This window comes from Sus scrofa, chromosome 2 (genome assembly GCF_000003025.6).
Source record: "Sus scrofa isolate TJ Tabasco breed Duroc chromosome 2, Sscrofa11.1, whole genome shotgun sequence".
Classification (NCBI taxonomy): Eukaryota; Metazoa; Chordata; class Mammalia; order Artiodactyla; family Suidae; genus Sus; species Sus scrofa.
In genome coordinates this window covers 15,642,166-15,660,199 of record NC_010444.4, presented here as the reverse complement: position 1 = coordinate 15,660,199, position 18,034 = coordinate 15,642,166, and the positions used below count along the sequence as shown (strand labels likewise).

Sequence of the window (18,034 nt, the reverse complement as noted above, 5' to 3'; positions counted from 1 at the left end):
TCAAGCTGGGACTAAGGTCTTCTGCTGGCAGGAGCTGGCGATTCAAATCAAGAGCCCTCAATCCCATACTGAACCCACTTACCTCCCTTCCATGTCCTCCAGAGACGTGCGGGTCCGGGTGGTAGAGGAACGCAAGGTGGTCGGCAGCGTGTTGGGTAGCACCGGGCTCCTTTCACTCGTGCTGGTGGCCCTGGGAGCTGGGGGCACCAGACCAGGTACTGGAGAGAAAACAAGGGCTGGGGTGGACCACTGGAGCCCAACATATCTACATATGGTCCAAGAGTAGCATCTGGAGATCTTACAAAGCAATCTTTTAACTGCCCTAATCCTAGGCACCCTATTAGAGGTCCTATTTAACACTACACATAAAAAGGATTTGGTTTCTGATATTAATAGTTTGGGATGGGCTAGATGGCCTATACAGGGCAGGAGGAGAGAGTAATGCAGAAGTCACAGCAGGGATCAGGGAATCAGGAGACCTGATTCCCATTCTAGTAACTGCTAGAAGTCAGACAAAGCCAGGTCTGTGCCATCCCAAAGCTCAAATCATTGCTCCCAGTCACTCTGCTGTAAGACCCCCTGAAGGGGAATCTTACCCGGAAGAACAAAGCTGAGGCTGATGATCCCCTGCCCATGCAAGGGCTCAGCTGTTCCAGGGGGCCAATCAGAAACGCACCAAGGGAGCAGGGCCGGCCGTCGGGCTCATCAGGACAGGCACACACAAAGTCTGAGGTTCTGGCGAAGCAGAGGTGGGTACAGCCCCCGTTGTTCACACCACAGGCATTGGTCCCTGGGGGTAAAGCAGATGAACATCTGGCCTGGGACAGAATCAATCTCCCAAATTGACTCTTCTCCCAAAGGGGGAGATTCGGGGCTACCTCACTGACAGGGACATGGGGCAGGAGGTAACGACAGGGGCTGAAAAGGTCTAAGAGCGTAAGATGTGAACCAAAAGGCTCTCCTGTGGCTCTAGCTGTCTTGGTTATGAACAGTCCTTGGGGTGACCCACCAACCCCAGCAATGGAAGGGGAGCAGGTTTGGGTCCCAGAAGCCCACCTGTCTGCCGCTGGGGGGAAACCACAATGATATCCATGAGTCCTTCCACATTCGCCAACACTGTCTCCTTGTTCCGGCCTGAGTACTTGTCAACTCGCTGGATTGACTTGGTCTGCCAGTCTGTCCAGTAGATCCACCTGTCCTGCTACTCAATAGGGAGACCCCCCCACACAAAAGAGGAGATATTACTCAGTAGGCAGACCCCAGGACAGCTTCCGTGCTCAGCATGTATAATCCCTCTGCCTCAGCACCCTCTTCATTTCTTACCCAGGTCAACTCCTATGCATCCCCAGATATGATGTCATCCAGGAACCTCCCCTGCTCAATCCATAGAGAATTCACCATTCTCTCCTCTGTGCTGTTCCGTGCCTTGCCCTCACTCCTACCAGTGAGTTTTGAAACTCTGGTCATTTGTTTACATGTCTGTCTGTCCCATCACATTTAGTTCTTCAAGGACAAGAATGTGTTCCATTCATCGCTCAATTTCCAACACTAACACTTAGTTCTCGTCTATTGGTTGAGTGGCTCCATGAATAAATGAGTTCCTGAACATACCAAATGGGAGAAAATTGTGTGTGTTGGGGTGGTCCTTCTAGGTCCCTGTTTTTCTGGGCCCTTGACTCAGAGCCCTGGCCAAGTCCTCTGTGGGCAGCTGCTTTCTAATGCAGAGATCCTGAGAGTCTCAATCCGAAGTGGGGAGGGGCAGTGTAGGTGGTTCCCCTCCCATCCCTGGGGTATATATCAGAAACCCCAGGGAAAATTTGTAGATTAAAATATTAAATTCATATGGTCCTGTAGTTTTACATTTGGAGCATGGAGGGGAAAGCCTATCATTAAGTAAAGGCAGGCAAAATCTTATTGGCCGATAGGTTATAATGCAGAATAAAGACAGAATGGATGTTTGTCAAAAAGGGACCAAGATATTTATTTATTAACTTACAGCTGCACCTGCTGCATGTGGAGGTTCCCAGGCTAGGGGTTAAATTGGAGCCACAGCTGCAGGCCTATGCCACAGCCACAGCCACACCAGATCTGAGCTGCATCTGTGACCTACACCACACCTTGTAGCAATGCTGGATCCCTGTCACACTGAGGGAGGGCAGGGATTGAACCCAAATCCTCATGGATACTAGTCAGGTTCTTAACCTGCTGAGCCACAACAGGAACTCCAAGGGACCAAGATTTGTATGTGATTGAGAATCTTTGTTTTGGCTCCAGGCTTGGAAGATTTTTTTTACCTTTCCTGAATTATTTTACAGGGTTAGAACTCTAAAAAGTGACAATAATAATTACAGTCGTTAAAAACAACACACATTTAGGCTATATGTGGTGCTAATGCTTTGTGTATACTTCCAGAGGATACTATTATTAACCTCATCTATTTTATGAGTAAGTGAAGCTTAGAGAAATTCAGTGTCTTGTCGAAGTTGCACAGTTACTTAATGACACAGGAAGAACTTGAACCCACAGAGCTGGTCTGTTGGAGGTACTCACTCAATAAACACTAACTGGCAACTGTTGCTACTCCACCCTCCAGCTACTAAGTGAGCTGCCTGAGCTTGGATGTTGGAACCACGGCATTGGGACCAACTGGAGAACTTCTTAAAATGCATATTCCCGGCCTAACCCTCAGGAGGAAGATTCTTTCTTTCTTTCTTTCTTTCTTTTTTTTTTTTTTTTTTTTTTTTTTGGTCTTTTTAGGGCCTCACCCTCGGCATGTGGAGGTTCCTAGGCTAGGGGTCCACACCAGAGCCACAGCATCACCAGATCCGAGCTGCATCTGCGACCTACACCACAGCTCTGCTGGATCCTCAACCCACTGAGCAAGGCCAGGGATGGAACCCGCATCCTTATGGATGCTAGTTGGGTTCGTTAACCACTGAGCTACAATGGGAATTCCAGGAGGCAGATGCTTTATGTCCAGGGCCCAGGAATGTGCACTTAACAAGTTCCACAGCTGATTCTGTACACTACTGTTTGAGAACCACTCCTTGGAATGCCAGAGTGTGGGAGCATGGGGCAGGAGCAGGGCACATGGCAAGGCTTCAGTGTACAGGAAACGCCCCTAACGTGAGCTTCCACAGCACATCTGTTCAGCAGCACTTGGGCTGAGGCTGCTGACACAGAACCCCGAGGAAACACCCCTTCATGGTGGTTTGGTGACCTCTCTCCCCACCAGTACCTGAGTGAGAGCAAAGGGGTGCGATACATGGCTGACCAAGACCTGCCGGAGCTTCCCACTGAGGTCGGCGCTCTCAATCCGGTCCAGATGCGCATCCACCCAGTAGATCCTGTGAAGGAAAGGAGCAAAGCTGGTTCTGAAAACACTTGCTGGGCAGCCTGGCCCCGCCCTCTAGGGAGCTATCTGTCTCCTCCCGAGCCAAGCTGGCAGGTGCTGTGAGCAGTCAAGGTGATGATGAGAGGTCACTGGAAGCCCCCAAGCTGAAGAGCGGAATTTGATTGGTGACGGGGGAAGTGGGGAGGCTAGGGCTGTTCTGGGGAGGAGTCGAAAGTCTAGTGACTTCCAAGGAGCCCCACCCCCCCCGTCTCATCTTCAGCAACTTGATCACTCTTTGACTCCTACCCAAGAATCTAAGCCCAAATTCTTAAGAATGCCCTTCAAGAAGAGACTTAGTCTATAAAGCGCTCCATGAAGTTAAAGGAGAGGGCATTTCTCGTCTCCAGCCCCACCCTCCAGGTGATTTTGATTCCCTTCTTCTTCCGAGGGCAGAAAGGGGAATCTACTGCCTCAGAGCCCCTTTCTCCCCTCTTCTGTTCTCCAGGACTTTTAATCTGAACAAGGAGTTTCAAATTCCAGTGCCTGATGGGATCAGTCAAACAACAAATGTGAAGAATCAGCCCTTAAATGGATGGGGGGTAATGGGATTGTTGGTCCAGCCAGAGGGCAAGCTCTGCGAAAGGCACTCAAATTAAAAACACACGTTGGAGTTCCCATCGTGGCTCAGCGGAAACGAATCTGAATAACATCCATGAGGACGCAGGTTTGATCCCTGGCCCTGCTCAGTGGGTTAAGGATCCGGCGTTGCCATGAACTGTGGTGTAGGTTGCCGAAGCAGCTTGGATCCCGAGTTGGCTGTGGTGTAGGTTGGCCGCTACAGTTCCAATTCACTGCCTAGCCTGGGAACCTCCATATGACGCAGGCACGGCCCTAAAAAGACCAAAATTAAAAACACACACGTAAACCAGATAAACAAAGCCCACCTGAGGGCTGAGAGCTGGATTCAGCAACCCCTGCTCCAAAATGTTCCCTCGCCCTTCCCACCGATTGGTCTTTCCCACCTACCGAGAAACTTTCTACTTTTTGTTTTCACTACTTCAATCTCCACCATCCTCTCCTCTGCCCACCCGATACCCAGGAGGCTGTTGGGGATGGGATTCCCACCTGCGGGTATCATAGTCCAGGGTAAGCCCATTGGGCCAACCCAGGTCTGTGTTGATAAGGACCTTCCGCTCAGAGCCATCCAAGTTCGCCCGCTCAATCTTGGCAATGTGGCCCCAGTCTGTCCAGAAGAGGTACCTGGGACACAACGGTGCCATCATCAAGGCATGGGAAGATGGCACCCAGGGAACACAAGGACACACAGGTACCATTAATACATAGGCTTCTTTCAAGGGTCTCTTCACCAGGCCCTTCTTCCCTGGGTCTCTTTTCTGCTGGCCCCAAACTCACCCCTTCCTGGGGAAAACGGCAATGGCCCGAGGCTCATCCAGGCTGTTGTTGACCAGCACTTTGCGGCAGGAACCATCCAGCCTTGATGCTTCAATGGTATTTCGGCCCGTATCTGTCCAATACAGATTCCTGGCCACCCAGTCCACTGCCAGCCCGTCTGTGGTCTTCAGCCCACGCCCGATCACTGTCTCCATGTTGCTGCCATTCAGATCTGCTCGCCTTGGAGAACAGCCCAGGTTGGATGATGGACCAGACTGACCAGCCACAGACCGATACCCCTTGAATCCATGTTCCCATAATGGGATCCCCACTATGCTGCAGAGACTAAGTATTTAGAAGTATATTCCACAGCATCTAGCACAGTAGGTATTCAAAATATTTGCAGAATTTGGGAGTTCCCATTGTGGCTCAGTGGTGACAAACCCAACTAGTGTCCACGAGGATGCGGGTTGGATCCCTGGCCTTGCTTGGTGGGTTGGGGATCCGGCATTGCTGTGAGCTGTGGTGTAGGTCGCAGACGCGGCTCGGATCCCATGTTGCTGTGGCTGTGGCTGTGGCCAGCAGCTGTAGCTGCAATGCTGTGGCTGTGGCCAGCAGCTGTAGCTGCAATTTGACCCCTACCTTGGGAACTTCCATATGCCACGGTTTGGCCCTTAAAAAGGAAAAAAAAAAAAAAAAAAAAAAAGCTTTCAGAATGAATGACTAAATTATTGGGAGGACAAGGTGTTTCCTACTATAAGTAGGTGGCATTTGGGCCCATGCCTTGTCAGAACACAGCTTAAAACCCCATAGACCTTTAGGAAGAGACAAGGATTGCTAGGCGGTGATTATAAGAAAGGGAAAAAAATTTGTTTTCAAGTTCTACCTGTGCATTTTTATAGAAGTCCTATATCAGGGAATTCAAGTTCAGGATGCTGGGGGGCATATCACAAACCACATATGCCTACCGGCTTCCAGCACGAGATTCTAACACACCTCTCAGAAAGAACAAAAGGAAACGCTCCTGTTCTTCTATGGGAAAACCTCTGCCATATTAAAACCCTCTAACTGATGGCAAGGCATCCCATTCCTCAGCTGTGTTGGGGTAAAAAAATGGAAAGATTAAGAAAAATGGAAGTAAAAAATATTAAAAAAAAACAAAAACAAAAACCAACACAACTTTGTGAACAGCCATAGGCCTTGGCATTTAGCCAGTGCTCCTGTATTATAACCCAGATACTCAATTTAGCTCCATGGCCAACTGATCAAGGAGTCTTAGAGGATCCTTGGAGCTCCTGGGATGCCCAGCACTTGCGCGAGAAGGCTCCAGGTCCCCAGCCTGACTTTGCTTGTTTTACATGCTGGGCTTCTATCACTCTTTAAATAAACAAAACCCAATGTCTGAAACTCTCCTCTAAGTGATAACACTAAACAGTGAGCAAGTCAGGGTCAGAAGAAACTAGCCAGGCTGCTGAATCGTTCAGTCCACATAGAGATCAGCACAGACCACAAGCTCACCCATCAGAGATCGGAATCAGGTCTTTGTCCTCTGGGGGCTTCAGGGACACGCGTACCTGATAACATCCAGGAACACATCTGTGTAATAGACCTTTCCATCCACACTGTCGTAGTCCAGGGAGATGACATTGTTGAGCTCAGGAACAGGCACGTGCACATCTGTGTGGTCACTGGTGTCCAGTGAGATGCGCCGGATGGAGCCGCGGCTGGAGAAGAGCAGGTAGGTCTCAGGAGACGGATCACAGGTCTTGCCGTCTCCCTTCAGCTGGATGCCAGTGGGGCAGGCGCAGGAAAAGCCAGAGGGCCGTGGCAGGCAGAGGTGAGAGCAGCCACCGTTTCTTGAGCCGCACTTGTTAAAACCTACGGAGAAGTGAGAGAGACTTTTGAGACCCTGCCTGGAAGATGGTCCGAACCTTACAAAGGCCCTGATTTCTTGTGCTGATGGTCTGCTGTTCTACTTAACAGGATTCGGTGCCTGGCAGGGATGAGGTAGAGGGAGCCGGGGTGTCTCCAGGAGCCTTTTGAAGCTGAGAGCACCCTGCAGTTGCAGTACCAGCCATACCCAGTGGGAACACAGCCTGATCCTGGAAGGGGGCTTAAGCAGGTGCCCATCTCTCTGTGCTCCGGCTACATCTCTGATGTTGAGATACCCCCAGAAAGCCAGAGGCTCTGGCTCACAGCCCTACGAGTCTTCTCACCCAGGGGCTGTGCCCGGTCCACAGCCTGGATGTCCATGAGCCCTGGCAGGTTAGACCTCACCAGGATGACATTGCCGCCGGTACCCTTGTCGGCACGGTGGATGCTGCGGGTCTGCCAGTCAGTCCAGTAGATGTAGGAGTCGAGCAGGGTGAGGCCGTACGGGTGCTGCACGGGTGACACCAGTGTGTGCCGACTGGCACCATTCAGATCAGCAGCCTCAATTCGCTGGAGGGGAAGGAGAGGGTGGCAGGTGGCTATCAGCTGACCGGCAGCCCTCACTGGAGATCCCAGAAAGACCTCTCCCATAGTTCCGGGCTTCTGGGAAGCAGCAGGAGCAGGGCACTCACCTCAGTGTGGGCATCAGCCCAGAGCAGCTGGGAGCTGGCCTTGTCGACCGTCAGTCCATTGGGCCAACCAAGGTTGTGGTTGATGAGCACGGTACGGTCTGAGCCATCCATTCCGGACCGCTCTAACTTGGCGTGCTCCCCCCAGTCTGTCCAGTACATGAACCTGGGCAAGGAACGATACTAGCTCGTCATTCCCACAGCTTCTGTACACTATGAGGACTTACAAAATGCCAAACACTCTGAAAACTCTTTTCCACACACAAAGGGGAGCTGTTGTTCAAGGCCTACAGGGTTTCAGATTTGCAAGATGGGAAAGTTCTGGAGATCTGTTTCACAGTCATGTGAATGTACCTAACACCACTGAATTATACACTTACAAATGGCTAAGGTGGTAAAAAAAAAAAAAAAAAAAAGCACTGTCTCCATGCACTATCTCACTTAATGCTCACGTGGGCCAAGAGGCATACATTTTCACTCTCACCTCCACTTACAAGGAAGGAAACTGAGGAGCAGGGAGGTGGAATATTGGACCCAAAGTGACAGACACAGTTAATAAGAGGTGAAGGAATTTGAAACCTGGACTTCTGATGTCCAGGCTCATGCTTTAACCTCTACACTACCCTGCCACCCTGAGAGAAGTCACAAGGCAGTGGAAGCGTCCCAGGGAGGAGGTCAGTCTGGATGTTCCTGTGAAGCACGCTCGGTCTCGACGGCCCACCTCCACCCCCTCCATAGTCACAGCCGGGCCGGCCCATCCTGCCGCCCAGGGCCACAGAGCCTCTCTCACCCCTTCTCGTGGTACAGAACAATGGCACGGGGGCTGTCGAGGTTCTGCCACACCAGCACCTTCCGCATGGATCCATCCAGGTTGCCCACTTCAATGCGGTTGGTTCCCGTATCTGTCCAGTACACCTTCCGGCCAATGGCATCCACTGCGAGCCCATCTGTGGTCTGCAGGCCTGCAGGAAGTCAAGAGAGCACGCTGGCTCCTGCCTTAAAACAGATGGGATATTTCCCCAGCTCTGTAGCCAGACAGGTGGTCCCTGGGCTGGGAGCAAGGCCCACCTGTGGTGATGATGTCCTCATGCTGTGAACCGTCCAGATTGGCACGGCTGATCCTGTGCAGCGTGCTGTCTGACCAGTATACTTTTCCTGGAAGGGGAAGGCTTGGCTCACCCTGGACCTTCACCTCCCCCAAAGGAACACACACGGCGGACTCACGCCCTGAGACACCAGGGCATGTCAGGGGACCCTGAACCCCCAAGCAGAGGAAATCAAAGGAAATATAGAAATATCATTACAGGATAGCTCTTGGCAGAGATGAAGAGGAAGCCTCCAAACCCCGTGCCCTTATAACCAAAGCGGAAGTGCTATAGAGACAGGGCAGGGGCTGTGCCTGAGGGAACAGGGAGTCCCGGGCTGTTAGCAGGAGGCAGAGGGGGTGGGAAAGCAAGGGCAGGGACAGCAGGACAGGCGAGAGGGGAGGGCCACACAGACCTTCCTGGGGATCCACTCCAATGGCAATGGTGTTCTTCATGGTAATGTTGATGGGTACCACCACGTCAGCGAAGTACGGGATGTCCAGGGAGACCATGCGTATGTCTATCCTCCTGGCGAAGATGAGGAAACTGTTCATGCCTGCCCAGGTGGGGAGAGAAGGAAAGAGGACAGTCACCCAAGCACAGCCATTAAGAGGATTTGGGAAGTTCCCGTTGTGGCTCAGCAGTAACAAATCCGACTAGTATCCAGGAGGATGCAGGTTCGACCCCTGGCCTCGCTCAGTGGGTTAAGGGTCCGGCGTTGTCATGAGCTGTGGTGTAGGTTGCAGATACAGCTCTGATCCTGTGTCGCTGTGGCTGTGGCGTAGGCCATGAGCTGCAGCTCTGATTGGACCTCTAGCCTGGAACTTCCATATGCCACAGGTGTGGCACTAAAATGCAAAAAAAAAAAAAAAAAAAAAAGAGCATTTGGGGCAGGGAAAATGGGAATTCAGGCCCTATCTCCATTAGTTTCTAGCTCTGTGATCCTGGGCACATTATTTAAATGGTTTAAGCCTCAGTTTCATTATCTGTAGAATGGGAACAATAACAGGGTGGCTGTAGGAATGGAAGAGATCATATACAAAAAAATCCTTAGCATTGGGTCTGATACATAGTCATAAATGACAATTTTTTATTAATATCATGGAAGAGAATCTTTTTTGCTTTTTTTTTTAGGGCCACACCTGCGGCATGTGGAGGTTCCTAGGCTAGGGGTCAAATCAGAGCTACAGCTGCTGGTCTATACCACAGCCACAGCAACACAGGATCCAAGCCATGTCTGTGACCTATACCACAGCTCACAGCAATGCCAGATCCTTAACCCACTGAGCGAGGCCAGGGATCGAACCCAAGTCCTCGTGGATACTAGTCAGGTTTGTTACCGCTGAGCCCCGATGGGAACTCCCAAGAAAGGAATATATTTTTCTAAAATTCGTGAAGACACCATGAAACCTAGTCAGACTCTGCTTTGAATCCTGCCTACCCGCTTCTCCTTTTTTCTAGAAGCTTTGTCTCACCTCTAAGCCTCTAGGAGCTCAGGTTTCTCAGAGCACATCAGAGTCTACCTGCAGGGAAGGATGAGAGCCACTGTCCCTCCCAGAGAGGCTCCTTTCAGCTCTGTGATGCTTAGACCTACCTGGTGAACAGGTCTTGCCATCAGGCATCAGGTTGATGCCCGTGGGGCAGGTACAGCTGAAGCCACTTGGACTTGGGGACCGAAGACATAGGTGGCTGCAGCCGCCATTCTCTGTAGCACATGGTGTAGACACTGGGTAGAGAGGAGGGGGGGTCAATGGGGAGGACCTCAGCAGAGGGAAGCCAAGGAGAAGCCACCGTGGGCTAAGGGCTGCTCACCTGGCGGGCGACGGCGGTGGAAGACATGGATGTCCATGAGGTTTTCCAAGTTCTCCTGCAGAGTCTCCCGGTCCAGCCCCGTCAGCCGGTCGGCACTCTGTATACTCTTGGTCTGCCAGTCGGTCCAATAGATGCGGTCTCCATAGAGCGTCAGCCCAAACGGGTGGGGCAGCTGGCTTCCAATCAGTACCTGTCAAGGGCCCCAGCACTTGTGTCATGCCCTGGGCAAGGTCTGACAGTACAGTACGCTGGTCAAGGGCTCGGGTGAGGAGGCAGAATACAGCTCTGCCAATACCACCTGCTGGGTGACCCTGAGCTAGAGCTCGTTATAAAATCTCTCTGAGCCTTGGACTGTCACTCTGTGACAGGGCCTGGCTCCAAGGGTTGTGTGATGACTATAAAAGATCACGTATTATTTACATAATCTGAAGTATCTCTGCACCATGTATTTATTAATTACAAAAAGAAAAATGGAAACTTTGCAGTGGACACCACCTTAACCACACCATCAAGGTTGGTATCACAATGATGGGGTGAGCTGACATCTGTGGCTACTGATAAGACACACTGAGAAGTCAGCCCACACCTTCACTTAGTGTAGTATTCCTGCCCCAAATACATAATCTGAATCTAATCTCAAGGAGATGTCAGACAAATTCACTCTTTAAAAATACAAACATGGAGTTCCCATCGTGGCTCCGTGGTTAACGAATCTGACTAGGAACCATGAGGTTGCGGGTTCCATCCCTGCCCTTTGCTCAGTGGGTTAAGGATCCGGTGTTGCCATGAGCTGTGGTGTAGGTCGCAGACGCGGCTCGGATCCCGCATTGCTGTGGTTCTAGCGTAGGCTGGTGGCTACAGCTCCGATTGGACCCCTAGCCTGGGAACCTCCATATGACACAGGAGCGGCCCTAGAAGTGGCAAAAAGACCAAAATAAATAAATAAATAAATAAAAATACAAACATTAAGAAAGACATAGAAAGGCTGAGGAAATGTTCCAGACTAGAGACGTGATTGCTAAAAGCAATTATGACCTGGGATTGGATCCTGGACTAGACACAAAAAAAGAGAAAAAAAATTTATAAAAGACATTACTGGAATGATTACTGGGAAAGTTGAATATGGACTGTGGATTATATAGTGATATTGTATCAAAGTTAAATTTCTTAATGTTGATCATTATACGTTGATTACATAATACAATGTTCTTGTGTCTTAGGAAATATGCACTAGAATATTTTGGGTTCAAGGGTAGGATGACTTCAATTTAATCTCAGTTCAGAAAAATTGTGTGTGTGTGTGTGTGTGTGTGTGTGTGTGTGTGTGTGTGTGTGAAAGACAGGGAGAGAGGGGATGAAAATGGTATTAACAATGTGGCAAAATTAGTTATTGCTTCTTTTGACTATTCTTACAACTTTTCTTTAACCTTGAAATTGTACCAAAATAAACAGTAAAAACGAAGAGAGAGGTCATGGGCCCAGCATGCAAATGGAGATTAATTAGTGTTACTGGTGGTGGTTATTAGGAAAGGACTTAGATCCCCAGCCCACAATCCACCTGATCCCTAGTTTCTTTTCACCATCAAGCAGCAGAATGCCAGGGCTCTGTGGGGCAGCCACAGTCTCAGAGAAACAGCACATGCCCCAGGCTGGGTCACCCCAAGGTCCTCTTGGATCCCACCAGCTGCCAGCTAGGAAGTGCCACCCTGGAGGCTGTCAGGGCTGTGGAGGGAAGCCATAGTGCCACCTTTACCTTCCTCTTGCTGCCATCCAGCCCAGAAAACTCAATGGTCTTCATGCCGGCATCAGCCCAGTATAGCCGCTGGGACCCGTAGTCAATGGCTAATCCATTAGGCCACGTCAGGTTAGACGAGATGATGACCTGGCGACCCGAGGCATCCATGCCAGCTCGTTCAATCTTGGGGCTCGCACCCCAGTCCGTCCAATACATGTACCTGGGCACAGGCAAGGGAGGTCTTATAAGCCTTCTATCAACACCCAGGAGGGATTCAGGGGTTCTAGGGTTTGAGGGGTTCCACTTGCAGTAGCTGCCCCAGCCTCCTGCCTCAGTTCCCAGCCCTCTCCTGGGTTCAGAGCTGTCTCTGCAGGTCTTATATCACCATCAAAAAGCATCCTAGGGTCTTCAGTGTTGTCTTGACTGGACGGATTAAATAATCACAGTGTATCAACTTAACAGAGTTCTACATAACCATAAAGAACAAAATAGACCTACGTGATCAAATGGAAAGACATCCAAGATATATACAGCCAAGTGAAAAAACCATTACAAAAGAGCATGCCATTGCTGTAAAACCAAAACCATCTCATCACCACCACGTGTATGTATGCGCATAGAAGAAAATCTGGAAAAGACACCCTATACTGTAACAACAATTCCTGTTGGAGAGTGAGATTATAAACTTAGGTTTTTTTCTTTTTTGCCCATGTCTGCAACACGTGGAAGTTCCCAGGCTAGGGACTGAACCCGAGCCTCTACAGTGACAATGCTGGATCCTTAACCCACTGCACTACAAGGGAAATCAAAACTTAATTTTTTTTTTTTTTTTTTTTTTTTTTTTGTCTTTTTGCCTTTTCTAGGGCTGCACCCGTGGCATATGGAGCTTCCCAGGCTAGGGGTCTAATCGGAGCTGTAGCTGCTGGCCTATGCCAGAGCCACAACAATGTGGGATCCGAGCCACATGTGTGACCTACACCACAGCTCACGGCAACACCAGATCCTTAACCCACTGAGCGAGGCCAGGGATCGAACCTGCAACCTCGTGGTTCCTAGTTGGATTCATTAACCACTGAGTCACAATGGGAACTCCCAAACTTAATTTTTAATTTTTTATTTATTTAAAATTTTAAACTTGTTTATTTTTAGGGCAGTGGGCGCCCAAGTTCCCAAGCTAGAGGTTGAATTGGAGCTATAGCTGCCGACCTACACCATAGCCACACCAATGTGGGATCCGAGCCACTTCTGCAACCTACACCACAGCTCACAGCAACACCGGATTCTTAATCCACTGAGCATGGCCAGGGATCAAACCCACATCCTCACGGATGCTAGTTGGGTTTGTTATTGCTGAGCCACACGGAACCCCCAAACTTAATTTTTTAAGCAACAAATTACTTTTGTAAGTAGACCAAAAGGAAAAGAAAAAAACCAAAAGATATAAAGTTTCCTTGTCCACAAAGAGAGCGTTGTCACTATGCACTATGGCTTCTCCAGCTGTCCTTGCTTCCTGGGTGTGCCTGTAAGATCCAGCCACTCTTGCTAACCTCCAGACTCCCCTCTGGTACCCAGACCTAGGGGTGGGGAGAGCTTGCTCCAAAGGGACAGGTGCTCACCCGCCCATGGGTTCCACCACGATGTCCCGGGGCCGATCCAGGTTCTCCCAGATGAGTACGGTCCGCATGCTGCCATCGGTGTTGGCCACTTCGATCCGATCTGTCCCTACCAAGAAGTAGGGGCAAAAATATTAACTCTAGTCTTGGTCATTCACCCTCTCACCTTCCCTGCCCAGCCCAGAGCTTCACATGTCTAGATGCTCAAGAAGTACTTTGCGATAAACATGCAATGGAATTTCGAGAAAAAATTCAAGGAAGTGATGGGTTATATTTCTTGGAACCTTCCTCAACCTAAGAAACCTACACTGTCCTACCCTGTCAACGCATTCTATTCAAGCAATCCACTCTGCCAAGCAATGCTTCTAAACTTTAGTGTGTATAAGAACCAGAAGAGTTTGTGAAAATACAGATTCCCAAATCTAACCCTGAAAGATTCTGATTCAACAGGTCTGGTGTGGGGCCTGCATTTCTAACAAGAATCTGCTTTTTTTTTTTTTTTTTTTTTTTTGGCTTTTTAGGGCTGCAGCACATGGAGGTTCCCAGGCTAGGGGTCAAATCGGAGCTGCTGCTGCGGGCCTACACCTCAGCCACAGCAACACAGGATCTGAGCCGCGTCTGTGACCTACACCACAGCCACAGCTCATGGCAACGCCGGATCCTTAACCCAGTGAGCCAGGCCAGGGATCATACCTGTGTCCTCATGTATGCTAGTTAGATTCGTTTCCACTGAGCCACAACGGGACTCCAAGAATCCACATTTCTAGCAAGTTCCCGGGTGATGCAGATGCTGCTGGTCCAGAGGCCACACTTTGAGTAGCTCTGGTTTAAGGCATTCCTTTTGCCTCCTACACTTATCTGGCTAATAGAAAATGCCTCTTTTACCAAGGCATTTTGGTAAAATGTGATGGAAGGAAAATCACAGGGCATAGGCTCCTTATCTGAAATGCCTCAAAACTTTCTCAAACATCAGCTGCACAGCAGAAGGAGCAGCCACTTGAATGGCCAATGCCAAGCCCTCAGATGTGAGCTTCTAACTTTAGCTCCACAGCAGCCCAACCACTCCTGACCTACTAAGGATTTTAGGTCAAGACAGAAATGATCTAGGAGGGGCATTGGGTCCTTTGCACCTGAAGCCAAGGTTGGTGTTTTTTTGTTTGTTTGTTTTATTTTGTTTGTTTGTTTGTTTTGCTTTTTAGGGCCACACTAGTGGCATGTGGAAGTTCCCAGGCTAGGGGTTGAATTGGAGCTACAGCTGCTGGCCTACGCCAACGCCAGATCTGAGCTGTGTCTATAACCTACACCACAGCTCACAGCAACACCAGATCCTTAACCCACTGAGCGAGGCCAGGGATTGAACCCGCAACTTCATGGCTCTTGGTTGGATTCGTTTCTGCTGCACCATGACGGGAACTCCTGAAGCCAAGGTTTTAAATAAGAATCCCAGAGAGCCAGGCACAGCTGCCCTCTACATACCTGCATCTGTCCAGTACAGCTTGTTGGTGACCCAATCAATGGCCAGGCCTGCCGGGCTCTCCAAACTGGTATCCACTACCACCTAGGCAGGAAGCAGTGCTGTATCACCAACTGGATATGCTCCCCAGCCTTAGAGCCCAAACTCCAATTTGCAGGTTGGCAAAGATGTGGGATGCCTTTACCCAGGAGAGGCTGGTTCCACCCCTCAATCCCTGCCCTCCCTGAGGGCTTGGGCCCACACTGGCCCTACCTCCTGTCCTGTTCCATCCCACTTGGCCCTGCTGATGGCGTCAGTGCTGACATCCGTCCAATACACGTGGTCATCCCGGGAGTCCCAGTCCAGGGCCACAGCACTGCGCACGTCAGCCAGTGGGATGACATCATCGGACAGGTCCTCTGTGTCAAAGCTGATCCGACGGATGTCCATCCTTCGGGCAAAAAGCAGGAACTTGTCAAGACCTGATCAAAGGCCGAAAGGGGTCTTCTTTTAATGCTCTAAATCCAGTAAGAGTAACAAGACACAGACGCTCACCTGTGTGACATCTGGTTCAATCACCCTTCCTGGGATCTGGTGCCCTCTGTCCCCTACTCCTCACACCTCAGGCCCCCTTTGAGCACCGGGCAGCCCATGCTGGCAGAGTCCGATTTCAGGATCCAAAGGAAATAGACTCTGCCAGGGCCCAGAAGTGCCTCCTGTTTAAGTGTCTGTCAGCTTCATCTCAATTTTCTTCCTGTCTTACTTTGCTTGGTCTCCTGTGTACTGGCCAGATCAGTGTCAAGCCCCACTCTGCCTCTCTGCCTTCTGTGTCCCCTCCGTCACCCAGATCCCTTCCTCTTCACCACATCAGTCACTAACGACCCCTGCTGAGCACTTACTCCTTGCCCGGCCCGGAGCTTGGTGTGTTTTTCTTGCCATGTCTCCTTTACCCTCTTAACAACCCTTGGTGGTTCATGCTATTCTTTTGTTTTGTTTTGTTTTTTTGGCCACCCAATGGCATATGGAGTTCCCAGGTCGGGGATCAGATCCGAGCCATAGCTGCCACCTAAGCCACAGCGGCAGCAATGCTGAATCCTTAACTCACTGTGCCAGGCCAGGGATCAAATTTGCGTCTCAGTGCTCCAGAGATGCTGCCAATCCCGTTTGACCACTGAGGGAACTCTGGGTCATGCTATTCGTGTTCTCATTATTTATTTATTTAGTTAGTTATTAGTTATTTTTGCTTTTTAGGGCCATACCTGTGGCATACGGAGGTTCCCAGGCTAGGGGTGGAATTGGAGCTACAGCTGCCGGCCTACACCACAGCCACAGCAACACGGGATCTGAGCTGCATCCGCTACCTACACCACAGTCATGGCAACGCTGGATCCTTAACCCACTGAGCGAGGCCGGGGAACAAACCTGTGTCCTCATGGATACCAGTAGGGTTGATTACAACTGAGCCTTGATTTATTTGAAATTCTTTTTTTAATTCTCATTTTCTAGATGAGCAATCCTGAGGCTCACGGAGGCCAAGTAACTGGCCCAGGAAGCCACAGCTAGAAAGAACTGGAGCAGGAACGTGAACTCAGGTCTGACTCCAAAGACGGAGCTCTGGCCACACCCCTGCACAGCTTCTTCCCAGCTGGTTCCTCTCCATCCCCGGCCCCTGGGCTGGTCTGTCTGAATATGTCCCGGTATACTTTGCTGCTTGGAAAGGCACTTCCTGCCTAACTTTATCAACTGTTTTCTTTTAAGCTCTGGGAAACCTTTAAGTTAAGGGAAGTTCCTTGCATCTCATCAAGACAATACAGGAAGAGTTGCACACAAAAGAATGTAGGGAAACGGGGTTCTCAGTCAATGTGTGTTAAATGGCTATTGTGCCTGTTCCTCTGAGTAGTGTCCCTGATTTCACCAGATCCCAAGAGAAAAATGATTTTAACTACAGATAAGAACATCAGTGGGAACAGAGTGGTAAGTGAGAAGAGCTGTGATGCGTGAGGAATTACCCCGGCCCCTGGCTGGCTGTGCCAGGATCACTCCTCTCTGGATTATTTTTATGAATAGTTGCCTGTGCCTCTGAGCTACGCAAGGCCACCTTCTCAAGGCCATATCCCTGCAGGAGCTCAAAGGAAGCCAAGGTAGCATTCAGGGGGGTGACTGGGGAATGTCATTATCTTTCACTCACTAGGCACTTATTTATCCAGGGCCTGTGTGTACAGCACATCCTCAGAAGTCCTAATCTAAGCTCTCTGGTTTAGAGGCTGAGGGAATCTTTAATAGGGTGAAGCTAAAGGCAAAGAACCAGGAAACTATTCCCCTGCTTTCTAGAAGGGCCTGGAACCGCCTTGCTGCCTATAGACAAAGCATCCTTCTGTGAAAATGATACACAAGCCTGATTGCAAGAGTTCATACTTGACTTTGTAGTGTCACTGAATCTTTGGGGACTACTGCTGGGCCCCCTCAGCTTTGACCTTGGAGCCCTCAGCCTCATGTTTTTCCTCTCCAGGGGCTGCCTGAGGAGCCTGGCTCCTCCCTGCTACAGGCAATGCCCCCAGCTACTATCCCTGTACCTTCCACCCACCCTCACAAGGCATGTCCATTGAGGCAGGTGCCCTAGACCCACTTACTCTGGGCACAGGCGTGGCTGCTGATCTTGCGGAAGCCAGTGGGGCAGGCACAGGTGTAGTTTTGTCCACTGGGCAGACACAGGTGGGTGCAGCCTCCGTTGTTGTCCCCACAGCGGTTTTTCCCTGCTCAGAAAGCCCAGAGCAAGAGGTCAGATAAGACCAAAGGCTGGCAGAAGTGGTCCCAAGCCTGGTGAGTCAGGTTTAACTAGGGTATGAGCTCCCTAAAGGGAGCTATGTGCTATTATTTTTATTTTTGCTTTTTAGAGCCACACCTGTGGCATATGAAAGTTCCCAGGCTAGGGGTCCAATTGGAGCTACAGCTGCTGGCCTACACCACAGCCACAGCAACACAGGATCCGAGGCGCATCTGCACCCTACACCAAAGTTCACAACAATGCCAGATCCCCAACCCATGAGTG

At 50.2% G+C, this 18,034-nt stretch overlaps 1 protein-coding gene across 1 annotated transcript in view; it reads right to left on the bottom strand.

The window, feature by feature from the left end:
- The window catches only part of LRP4 (LDL receptor related protein 4), a 56,740-nt gene that overhangs the window by 12,677 nt on the left and 26,029 nt on the right, over positions 1 to 18,034 (bottom strand). Inside the window, exons 16-34 of the mRNA XM_021085230.1 lie at positions 17,616 to 17,738; positions 15,259 to 15,467; positions 15,009 to 15,090; positions 13,536 to 13,641; positions 11,938 to 12,139; positions 10,185 to 10,374; positions 9,967 to 10,098; positions 8,788 to 8,928; positions 8,356 to 8,442; positions 8,078 to 8,249; positions 7,291 to 7,453; positions 6,943 to 7,168; positions 6,301 to 6,604; positions 4,748 to 4,966; positions 4,460 to 4,594; positions 3,239 to 3,347; positions 1,057 to 1,201; positions 677 to 790; positions 83 to 218 (exon numbers count right to left, since the gene is read on the bottom strand). Of these exons, the coding sequence (XP_020940889.1) occupies positions 83 to 218; positions 677 to 790; positions 1,057 to 1,201; positions 3,239 to 3,347; positions 4,460 to 4,594; positions 4,748 to 4,966; positions 6,301 to 6,604; positions 6,943 to 7,168; positions 7,291 to 7,453; positions 8,078 to 8,249; positions 8,356 to 8,442; positions 8,788 to 8,928; positions 9,967 to 10,098; positions 10,185 to 10,374; positions 11,938 to 12,139; positions 13,536 to 13,641; positions 15,009 to 15,090; positions 15,259 to 15,467; positions 17,616 to 17,738 (2,995 nt within the window). The remainder of the gene's footprint in view (positions 1 to 82; positions 219 to 676; positions 791 to 1,056; positions 1,202 to 3,238; positions 3,348 to 4,459; positions 4,595 to 4,747; positions 4,967 to 6,300; positions 6,605 to 6,942; positions 7,169 to 7,290; positions 7,454 to 8,077; positions 8,250 to 8,355; positions 8,443 to 8,787; positions 8,929 to 9,966; positions 10,099 to 10,184; positions 10,375 to 11,937; positions 12,140 to 13,535; positions 13,642 to 15,008; positions 15,091 to 15,258; positions 15,468 to 17,615; positions 17,739 to 18,034) is intronic.